This window comes from Ascidiella aspersa, chromosome 3, assembly GCF_963924565.1.
Source record: "Ascidiella aspersa chromosome 3, kaAscAspe10.2, whole genome shotgun sequence".
In the NCBI taxonomy this organism is placed as follows: Eukaryota; Metazoa; Chordata; class Ascidiacea; order Phlebobranchia; family Ascidiidae; genus Ascidiella; species Ascidiella aspersa.
In genome coordinates, this window is record NC_139449.1 from 22,016,979 (window position 1) to 22,028,986 (window position 12,008).

Here is a 12,008-nt window from a genome sequence, read left to right on the forward strand (position 1 = left end):
AAGATTGTGTTGTAACTTTCCGCCCAGGAGCAACAATAGCATGCTGCAAAACAATGTTGTTTGTTGACCTATACCTAGAGTCACGTGATTCCAGTCAACTATGTCGGTTTTAATTTTTATCGGGATGATTCTGAAAACGATAAAATTATCCGTAATAACACTAATAATGCTAAAAAACAACACAAAAGTAACTCTGAACAACAAATTTTTATTTTTACCCCTGGAGGGTCAAAGAGCGATCATCAGGTTTCACAGGCACATAATATTGCAGTTTTTCGTCAGTTAAACTCAAATTATGGATATCATTGTGAAATTCAGAGACATCTTTGTGGCGTTCCGTGAAACCGTAACCAATTTTTGTAAAACGTGAAGGGGAAGTAAGGTGCAAAATGTATAAAAAATATTAAAAAAACGCTATTCAATTCTCCAGTTAATAAGCCAATGGTCTGGTGGCAGATTTTTGTTTGAGAGGCGCCATGAAAAATTTTTATGCTACGTCAAGAAACAGTTGAGCTTAAAAACACTTGGTCGTGTTGTCTAGAGAGCTTAAATATGAAAGCTGAAATCGTGTATGATCGCTCAAAGCGCGAAAATATATAGGCCTACTCAGGGGCGCCCGCAGAAAATTTTCCAGGGGGGGCATCAGGGGCGTAACCAGAAAATCGAAAGGGGGTCCTAAATTTTCAACTTAGGGAATTCCCCTATTTTTAGTCTGACGTTAATGAAAAAAAAACATTCTAAGACGTCACAAAACAGTGACAGTATGACGTCATAGAATGGTGATTGCAAGACGTGATAAAAAAAAACTAATCAGAAAAACCCAAATACGTCCAGCAAAAGCGACCACGTGCGTCGTCGACAATCCTGTCAGGCGCCAGCTGCGAAATTACGGTGTGCAATCGTTAACTTCAGGCAAAAAATAAACTAAGACCGTGAAATATGTGTGATTAATTGCCGTAGAATCAGTAGCGTAGTTTCCAAAGTTCTATAAACGGAACTAGCGATAAATTACAACCACGCCTTTAACCACCTGCAATACTAAACGAAGATCGTTTTTCCCGCACGGCAGTCACCATTATACTTCCTTTTAAAATCTGCTTCAGTTAATCATATGTCGATGTAACACCAACATCGGATATTAGCGCAGAGAGCGAACAGCGAGGAACATTCTGCGTATAACTCGACGTTTTTTAGCGAGAAAAAAGAAAGAAGGTTTGACTCAGCGTTGTCAATTGCCGAATACAGTACACACTGGCTAATCAGTCAACCTAAACAAATAACGAAAAGGAAAAACTATCCAGCGTTTACGGTCGACCAAACAAAAGACGAAAATTGGCGATTTGCGCTCCATTTTGGGTTTGCATTAGATTAAGACGCGCGACCCAATTACTTAAAAAGCACGCCGCTTTGAACAGTTTGTTAAACCATGACAAAAACGAACAAAAAACGCTAATATCACTTACAAAAAGAGGGGGTAATAACTCCCGCCCCCCTGGATACGCCACTGGGGGCAATGGATATTGTATATTAGTTTTAACCTTCATAAGTAATACATATAACACTTATAAATAATACTAATAATCGCATTTGAAATTCCAGGGGGGGGGAGCAAGTCCTCCCCCCCCCGTTTCCCCCGTGCGGGCGCCCATGGGCCTACTGGCATCTTGGTGATTTATAGTCTAGTTTAACATAAATTACAATTTTCAAGTTAATGTTAACACGGGTCAGCATGCCATATTATGCATGGTGCCGATTTTATTTCAAGAACATAAGGAATCGTAAACATAAATCCAAAACGCGAAAAATACAAATATTTTAGAGGGTTATATGGCCTCGTGTCGCCCCTATTCTTTGGCGAGGCCTAGAATCAAACCCTTTAATAAAGTATACTTCGCTCAGTTATGCAACCTTATCACTACAATACACTTCCTTAATCACTACAGTAAAAAAGTTTATATATTTTATTTAACATTTATTTTAAACAATTTTCACATGTGACACTACAAGTCTACTTTATCCGCTTGCACCAATTTCAGAAAAAAATGTGGTAATTTTAACTCTTTTTGACACATCAACAGGACTTCATAGTGATTTAGTTTTTTTCATCATCAAGAAATAAAATTTGAAATAAAAACGACGCCCGAATAATAAAAACTACAGCAAGAAATACATCAAAAATAGTTGCGAAAATCTTTAGCATTTTTAGCTACTTGCTATTTTATGTTTGTTTTTTTTTCTTTTACGTAAAGTTAAACAGTAATACAACGCAGTCAAAACACCAGAAAATAATCAATGCTTTTGTTTTTTTATTATGATGAAAATATTGATTTTGTTGAATTTAATTATTTTAATACTGCACAATATACAACAAGACGGGTAAGGTGCGACAACGAAATTGGAAGTTTGAAACAATATTGAACAAACATGAGAAATATAAAAAGTTTTTGCACGAATGTAAACAAAGAAGAAAAAGAACAAAATTTCTGCAAAAGTAAAAAAATATTCCACAAGAATCCAACATAACAATATATTTCAAAGGCAGACATTGCATTGATGGTATTAAAAATGGCGAGTGTGTGTTTTTAATCATTGTCTGTGAGATTCACATACGTTCGATGTTCGTGCTGTGCAACCAAACATCAGCGCTTCGTTCTTTTGTTTTGTATCGTCGTTTGATCACCGTTGCTTCTCTTTCTTGGGGTGCAGTGGAGGCATATGCATCACTACTTCCACCTTGGTTTGCGGTTGATCGCATTTTATAGTTATGGTTAAGTTGCCACTTTTGCGAACTCCAACAGGTATGTTTGTCTTCGGTCGCACGGGCTTCAAACCCACATTGTCGGCTTCGCGCTCCTCCAAGGTTCTGCGACGCATTGCTCTGCCGTGGTTCTGTGCAAAGATATCGGCTGCAGCGATTCTTTGCTGCTGCCGTGGAACTTCGGCTCTTTCGCAAGAGGGAACGCTGAGTGATTTGGTGGATTTTGCTGCATTAAGAAGGCTGGCGCGTGTTGTGGAGATCCTCTCACTCTTGAAGTGTTGCTGTTAATCCCCGAGCTTTTCCTTGGTACGTCGGCCCGTTTTTGTTAAAGTGGCGTCACTTGTCTTTGCTATGGGAGTGTTTTCTTCCTGTTTGTTGTTCAGCGCCGCGGAAGATCGCCTGCTGGATGTTCGCCTTTTGCGAGCAGCAGAAAAGCTTCTGTTTTGTTTTGGAGACACAGGTTCTATTGGAATAATTTCAGGGAATCGTTTAACCTGTTGAGTTGGCGAAACAGGTTTTAAGTTGACTTCTGGATTGTCTTTTGTTTTGCCGTATATTTGCGCAGATTGTCTGTTGGCAATTCGCCTCATTCGCGCTGCTGAAAACTTGTTGCCTTGTTTAGGTGGTGTGGGCGCAACAACATACTTCACGGATGATAATGTCTGTTCTATTGGAAATGGTTGATTCGAGGTATTTTTGGTAGCTTCGACTGTTTCGTGGCAAATCTGCCACCCTTTTGAAGTATGTGCTTTCCGCTCCATAAAACCCTTTTGACTTTCGTGACTTGCTGTAGATTCTTCAGAAAGCGACGGTACGCTCTTATTCATCGCCACTTCAGTTTTGTTTTCTTTCAACGTAGTTTGACGTTTTAAAATCCGCCTTTCACGTGCTGCAGACATTTCCCCGTCTTGCTTTGGCGGCCAAGGCTCTTTAAATTGTTTAACGACATTCGCTGCGGAATGTTTATCACTTTGATCCTGAGCTGGATTAACTTCTAAGACAATCGGTTCTTTACATAAGTTGGTCACGGCTTGAGGCTTGAGGATTCGTATTTTGCCGGCTGCAGATGAATTCCCTTCCTGACTTGGGGGTAGGCTACAAGTGCCAACAGCTTACCACAACTGGTTGTTTGTCGACGGTCACTTTAAATTCTTTCCGATTTTGCAACACACGATTTATTACTTGGTTTTAACGTGGTTTGTGGATACTTATTGTTGGAAAACATGTTATCTTCAGAGATGCAATGTATATTTGTAGGCGGCCTTTGAGTCCGACAAGGTTTGGAGTTCTTAACAAACTCGTTATAATAGCTTTTGAGTTCAAACAACGTTATTTGCTTTCTTCGATATTTTGTCTTTTGATGAAAGTGTTTTGACTTTCGGAATTGTGAAACTTTCCTTGGCTTTCATTGAAGACTTTTGGACGATTTTTAAACGCTCTGGGGTTCTTATTTTTTTTCATTGTCACCGGTGAAACTACATCTGTGAATAAATTGTGCTAATTTTAGTAAAGTAGCAAAAGTATGTATATTTGTAATATTCCCATTTGTACCGAATTTATAATGTGGCTGAATATTTTAAGGTGCAAAAAAGGACAGTGTTATTAACATACCAAGCATTTTCACAGCAAATACCCGACATATTTTTCAGTGATTTGAGATTTAGTCTATTTAGCAATAACACCAGGTGTATATTCAATTTGTTGCACATAAACCTATGCTACCAGTGCAGACTAAATTATTTTTAGCAAGTTACATACGATGAATACGGACACGATTTAATTTACCACTGGCATTTAGGTTCCGTTCTTGAACTTGCCTTTTCTCTGCATGTTTATTGGATGGTTTGGTTGGTTTCGGGACCGCATATTCTGCAAAAAACATAGAAAACTAACTATACGATCTTGTATTAAACATTGGACCTTATAAGCCAGTGGTTCTCAAAGTATGGGTCGCGAGCCAAACATGGGTCGGGCAGGGTAAAAAAATGGGTCGCTCTATAGTGATTCAATCCTGCGCAACCGAACTTTTTTATTTCATTTTTCAAATATTTTCAAGTTAATCATGACTGAATTATTGCATCATAAGCTTTTCACGTGGCTTCAACTCTGTAGCCTGGATTATTGCATCGTAAGTGGTTTGCTGAACGTTTTGATGGCAGCCAGCTGCAGAATAGCGATAGCCAACTACAGTAGCTGCTAAGACTGTGTAAGCTTTTAGTCACCAAATAAGCCACGTTGCATTTGTTTGTAATCATCATTGTTTCTACATCTGGTTGTCTGTGTCTTTTTCTATTTCATGCATATCAGAAAAAATACATTTTTTGATGTTTGAGGCTTGGGTCGTGAGATGCTCATAAAACTCCGATTTGGGTCGCGCTCAAACAACTTTGAGAACCACTGTTATAAGCTATAAAAAGCAAATGTTTTGGCATAATTTGACGAAAATGAATTGGTGTTCTGCTCTTTGCAGGTAAAATATCATGAATTCTCTGTCTTCTACGTATAATGTGCAATAAAAATTAATTAATAATAAGCACAAAAAATGACAAAATAACGTAAAACGTTATTCAAGTTACCTGTGTTTTATCATTTATAGTTGTAGCGTTGCTTCTCGTCGGTCGCGATCCATATGGACGACACTGAAAGAAAAACAACAAGTGAATATATATTTCTTGCATGTAAATATTTGCCATCGCTTACTTACATGCTCTAATTGAAGTTTATCAGTTAACAACTGATAAGTAGTCGATCAGTTACATGGCGACTGTGGGGCGAATTAACAGCAGTAGATTTTTCTCCCTTTGGGATTTTGTGTTTCTTTGCTGAAAGTGTAAATAGGAAAAAGTTAGCTCGGATAATATCGTGCATCCTAGTGTTACTCATCCGGACGAAGAGGTTTAGTAAAAACCACAGATATTTTGAGACAGAGACACAACGAAATGAATGATTGGAAACCGGTCGACACGAAATTTGTCGGTCTCACCAGCAGATACAAGTTGTCCAACAAACAAAAAGCGGAACAGAAATCCCTTAGTACATATAAGAATAAATGTTAGAATATAAATTGTTTAAAAAAACATTTACCGTTATTAATAAACACTGTACAAACCCAACTCATCATAAATTCTTTAATTCAATTAAAAATGTGCTTATACATCCACGTTGATATCATTTACGTTTTGGTTTTGTATATACCTGTTGTTGGGTATTTTTTATCAGAATCCGATTTAATTTCTTCTTTTGATTTCTCATCTAAAGTCAGTTTTTCTTTTCGTCTTTTTGTTTTACCCAAGCAAGACTTGTATCGTTTTTCAGATACCTAAAAAAAAATATCGATTGGATAAATAACAATCAAACATCAACGTGATTAACAAGAATTTTTTTATTATCAATAAACTAGGAAAGTGATATTTTACCTTATATTAAAAACAGGTTTATGGATTACCTGGCTTTCCTCTTTTGATCTTTTTTTCTCCGGTTCTTTGGTGTGTGAATCAGCAAAAAATCCTAGAATGTTCTGACGAGCACGCGCTAATTCAATTTCTTTATCTTGTGGATGAAAGGCTGTTGTCTCAATTTTTTTCTTGTATCGTTCAACGTCAACTGTGTTGTAATTTTTCAGGAAACGCTCAAGGCCGTTTTCGACCAGATATTTATTGTCAAGAATTTCAGCCCAGCTTTTCAGCATTGGTAAATCTTTCACAACTCTTTCAACAACACAAATCCCAATTAAGAGTTGGCTCTTCAACGCCCGGACACCAAGCCCAGGAATCTTCAAGGGCTTTGAGCTTTCCCGTGTTCTTTCTATCGTGAGAGCTGGTTTTGTTATCGGTTTCACGCCTCACGCGACTCGTTTCTCTCAAATCTCCAAACTTCCTCGACTTTAATTCTTGCAATATCTTTGCGCGGAAGACTGATCATGATTCCAGCATTGCGTAAGTCTTCTGCTTTGCAACCCTTCTTGAGAAGGTACTGTCGACGTTCAAGCAGCAGCTTTTTACGTTAGTAAAGATAGTTTCACACGTAGGTCGCTTGAAATCGGTAAACTGAGTAAACAAGAAGAAAACTTATAATAATCATATAGATAACGTTTTTTTTTTCGTATTTCAAAACACATACCCGAATTGTCTGCGATATTTCGCGAATGCTTTGTGCTTGGAGGCGATTCCTAAAACAATAAATTCAGTTTATTAATCAAAATTCAGTTTTAATTTTGAGTTTAATAATGGAATAAAAAATTTTACCTGCTGTTTGTATTTAACCAACCACTGATCTCGTACAGTTTTATCAACTGTTGGTCTCTTTTTTGGAGACGTCAGCAAACGACTAATCAACTCCTTGCATTCTGTTGTAAATATTTTATCGTATTAAAGCTTTCACAAACATGATTACTTTACAATATATTTTACATGCAAATATGCAATATATTTTGCCTTCTCGGAACGGCAATGGTTCGCCTTCGGAAAGTAAAATATCCTTTTGAATTTCTTGCGATGTTTTACCATTAAAAGGATAACGCCCGTTTGTAAGCAGAAAAAGAAAATATTTATACATATAGTTTTGAACAAAAAATTAAAATTTAAACTTTTAATGCCAATTTAAAGTATCTTATTGCATTTTTATAAGCACATTTTTTTCATATGGGTGTTTCAAAAAATATATAGGGTTTTTACTGAAAAAAACACGAACAAGTTGTACTTACAGGCTCCACATATCAGCTTTTAATGGATCGTACGGGTGTTTGCGACTATCAAAAATCTCCGCTGCCGCGAAGCCGGGTGTGCCAGAAGGAGAAGAAGTGACGAAGCTATTGGTGTTTTTATTTTTATTGCAGCCAGCAATCGAAAAACCGAGATCGCACAGTTTTATTTACCCGTCACCTGTTACCAGAATATTAATCCCTGAAAGCAAACAAAATGTTATCAAAACATATTATTGGTAACACGAAAGAAATGCTGTAATTTAAATCAAATCTGTGTGCGAAAACACTTATTGCAGTTTCCTATTTCAGCTGGTAGGTATGTGGCGAAACCTCCAATACTAATGGCACCGACATCCGCATAATAGATCTTTATTGCGACTTGACAAAATATAACGCAGTGAAATCGTATAGCAAGATATAAATAGGTAGTTTCCGGATAAACAATTATTGACTATAAAGCAATCATCAGGTGTACAAAATGCGTAAAGTTGGTTTTCCTTTTTAGTGTAATAATTAGGTAAATGTGTTTACCACTAAATTAGTATAGTAGTACTAATAATGATGGTAAATGCCAAGCAGTAACCAATTTGTAAAAGGAAAACGCATTGGCCAAGTATGTCTATTACGTCATAAAAGTCAAATGCAGTTTGAAGCAACTGGTTAACGTGTAATCACGTGACCATTTCCATGACAATACAATTAAGAATGTCAAAAAATGGAAATACGAAAATCGTCTTGCTATTCACAACACACCAACATACCATATAAACCGCTTTAAATGAGACTTTACAAAGTTTGATATTGGTGTAAAAATGCGATGGTCTAGAATCTTACCACTTTTTTTACAGTAACAAAAAAGAGTTGTTAAAATTGAAGTACAAGAAAGAAATAACTGTGGGAAAATAAATATAATAATAATACTTGGCCAACCCAAACCCAAACTAATACCCTATCCGAAAAGCAATATAAAAGTCCGGACGGAAATCTGATAAGATTCTGGAGCGGAGCTGTAAAAATGCGCAATATGGTTAAGTTTCATGGTAGTTACATCTTTTTTGAACCTCACAACAATTTACAAAAAAGCTTAACTGTAATTGTCAATGTTTTTTTTAATTTTTCAAGTATTTGCATACCTGGAGTTTCTCATCTTCTTTTTTCACCAATTTCAGCTGGAAGATAACTTCTTACCTGTGTATTCATTATACTCGGACGAAATGCCACTATATGGCAGCAGAATAAACAAAATCGCTTTCAATATGACAAAAAACTTCTCTTTTTCACGACTCAATTCACTTCCTCTCTTTACAATCTCATAAATCTCAATTACATTTTTTTAAGTTACTTAAACGGTTCAGTATTGGACAAACATAGCATGGTGACGTAACAATGATTTTTGTTGCATCTTGTCAAGTCAGAAACCTCCTTTGGTTAAATATAAAGCAGATACTGTATATAAACCAAGGAATTGAACTATTTGACTTATTTGAAACAGGTTCGGTTTGAGTGATGGTTTTAGAAATTCGCTTTAGAAACGGGTTGGTTTCAAGTAGTTTTAAGGGATTCTGCTGCCATTCAAAGTTGTGTTAAAAGCAGTTTGCAAGTTCAGGTTAGGATTCGTTATAAACAGTGTTTTAAACGATTCTGTCCTTCTGTCCAAGTAACCCGTTAAAATTTTGTAATTTAAAAAGTAAGCAGCCGTCCTGTTTCCCTGAATTTTCTAATAACGAGTATTACACATCTTTTAAACACTTTATTGTTTTTAGTTTCATGCACATTTCAAACCTTTAAAACAACGTCAAATCTCACCAAAAATTAATGTTTATTTGTATTATTATGTTTAACCTATTAAAATAGTTTAAAACGAGTTTGTTCGAACTCACTGTACAGCATAAATGAATAACAAGAAATCGATTTTAGCAAAAGTTGCCTCGAATGAAATGACTATATATTATCCTAATAAAAATCGTTCAACTTAGGCGTAAGTTAACAGTACAAAATCACCAAACGGATGCAATCAGTATAAAAGAAAGTATAAGGTTGTAATATTAACATTTACATGTTTAGCAAGCAAAGCAAGGCAACGTTGTACAAAAATTTTACAGGCTTCTCTCAGTCGATCGTCCCCTTGATGATTTCGTAGTCGGGAAAACATGGTCCTGACTCAGCAGTCGTGTGATAATCACAGTAGTTGGCTGCTTGTAACCCTATTATTGTGAAAATTAAAACAAGTTATGAAAAGAAGAATTGTTGCTCGTTACTCTTAAAATACAATCTCACACAAACATCTAAGAACTTAAGCAACGTTTTTTTTTTAATGTGTCTTCAGTGACTTTATTTCGGCCTGTATGCGCTGCATGTGATTGTAAGGAAAAATATGCAACATATTTGTCTATGGGCTTTGATAAAATACCTACACAACCTCCAGCCGTGCTGATGGAAATACAAACACATTACCATAAATTCCACATTTTAGCATGGCTAATATTTTTAGTTTGTTTACCGAAGGTTAACATGACACAGAAAACGGAAAAGAGATGCTGCACAATTTTAGTGTGCGTAGAAATGAAGTTATAAATAATGCTACTCTAAATCTACCATCTGCACGACAGGCGTTTAGTAAAAAGGACCAAAAAGTATTTGCTTGTTTGTTTTTTAACAGAGGCTTACCGCTACCGATAGTCGCATATGGGTCTTTAAAAATGTAAAAGTATAGGACATTGGTCCTTGATAAAATTTCGCAAGCAACACACTGGTGACTTACCTGCAACAGATTGACGGCAGGCCTTTTGAAATTTGCGGCAGAAGTCCGGACAAAGGATGGGCAACATTCTTCTGTGAGGAAGCCTGAGTTTGTCGGGAGCGTGGAAGAGCCACCAGGACCTCGGTGAGCATCTGGCGCACCTGAGCTGCATCAGCAGTTTGGCACATCGGACGTTGGATATCTTCTCCACCATCTGGTGAGCGATAGTGTTACGTCACACAATATCACATAGCTTAAATCAGTGGTCTCCAACCTGTGGGTCGCAATCCCAAGTGGAGTCGCCTGAATTTTTTCTGGGGTCGCCATAACTCAACTTAGGTATTTTTTTTTTCTTTACAATAACGTCATACTAATAACGTAACTGAGTACATACGTTCTGTGTTCGTTGGTGTGCTAAATGCAAATTTATAATTTAAATAAAACTTACCGAAAGAAATTATTTTGGTGTACATATTAATAGCCACAGATTTCTGAAAATGTGTTCAATTTACGCACATACGCTCGTGTTACTTAGTTTAAACATTATTTAAAATATCTGAAAACAAAATGGGGTCGCATTTTAAATTTTTGATTTTATTAGAATTGGGGTCGCTTATTTGGAGACCACTGGCCTAAATCACACATAGCTTATAGTCTGCCTTTTGCCCTGGAGTATGCTGTTAAAAACACATAACTAAATGAATAGATTAACATTTTTACCCTGGGGTGAATTTACCCCAGGTGATAAATTTCCTCGTTTTCGGGGGTAAATAAGCTAACAATCAAATTATCCACATCGAGTGACGGGACCGAAAAATTGTGCCAGCTCTAGGTATTGGTAGCGTACTTTCCTAGTTTAGATTAAATACGAATTCGAAGCTAGCCTAGTAGCCCATTGATTCTTTATCGTCTAGTGTCGGTAACGTTATGCTTTACTAATTAATAGGCCCATTTTTTAGGTTAAAGGGTAAAACATACAAAAAAGGTTAAGAACCCCTGGAATAGATCATATTACAAAAAATTAACAGTTTTAAGTAGCGAAACAATTATTGTTTACAATGTAAAGTTTTTTAATAACTTGAAAAACTACGTATAAAGAACAGAGTAAATTAACCTGAGCTCCGACAAGTTCAGTCGTGATGTCTTGGTGTGGGCAGCAGGTGTGCCAGGGGTACTCCTTGCTGCACATGACGCCACGGTGCCTTTTGCCTTGAAGCACCTGGGCTACACTCGTAGGGTCCTCCTCGTTGTCGCAGAAGAACCAGTCGTTTTCCCTGGCTTTGTTTTCCAACCTCTTCTTCTTTCCTTTTCCGCCTCTGCGCTTCTTATGTCTCCGTTTTTGTGTGGGTTTGTTTTTAGTCACCGTTGTATTTTGACTGTGATTCGTTTGCGGTGGAAAGACTGGAGACTTTTCCACGTCTAATCGTGGCTCTGGCAATTCATGCCTGCGCGCAACGGAGACTACTCCTCCCTGAAACTCATTGTCTCCTGCTTGCATTGCCCTTTTGCGTGCAGTCCATCGTCGGGATTGGCAGCAAGTGACAACCAGCACTAACAGAATAGCAGAAAGGCCTTTAAAAGCCATCATTACAGCTTCTTAGTATTTTCTATTGGAGTTGGCCATTGCCTGTTTCCTAAAAAAAATCAAACTAGTTCAGACAAGTAAAAACAGCTTAGGCGATTGGTCCACCGTTCTAAATACGCCTTTTCTCTGTCACGTATTGGAGCGCTGTTATTACACAGTCGCGGTTTATTGACGGGGGATTAAGTTACGTGTTGCCTCGGCTTTACTTTCTCCGCGCCTGTAA

The 12,008-nt window shown here is 37.2% G+C and overlaps 1 protein-coding gene across 1 annotated transcript; it reads right to left on the reverse strand.

The window, feature by feature from the left end:
* Positions 1-9,260: 9,260 nt before the first annotated feature.
* On the reverse strand, positions 9,261-11,878 carry LOC146160839 (uncharacterized). The gene is made up of 3 exons (XM_083385392.1): positions 11,315-11,878; positions 10,222-10,414; positions 9,261-9,664 (listed from the first exon to the last, which is right to left on the reverse strand). The coding sequence occupies exons 1-3, from the start codon at positions 11,786-11,788 to the stop codon at positions 9,570-9,572; spliced, it is 762 nt and encodes a 253-aa protein (XP_083241518.1). The 5' UTR covers positions 11,789-11,878; the 3' UTR covers positions 9,261-9,569.
* Positions 11,879-12,008: the final 130 nt, after the last annotated feature.

What these genes read in the sequence shown, in the direction of transcription:
- LOC146160839 (XM_083385392.1), bottom strand. Translation starts at nt 11,788, where the DNA reads ATGATGGCTTTTAAAGGCCTTTCTGCTATTCTGTTAGTGCTGGTTGTC. An exon ending in CTGAACTTGTCGGAGCTCAG is followed by an intron (nt 10,415 to 11,314) that starts GTTAATTTACTC and finishes ATCGCTCACCAG; the next exon opens with ATGGTGGAGAAGATATCCAA. An exon ending in CTGCCGTCAATCTGTTGCAG is followed by an intron (nt 9,665 to 10,221) that starts GTAAGTCACCAG and finishes TCACAATAATAG; the next exon opens with GGTTACAAGCAGCCAACTAC.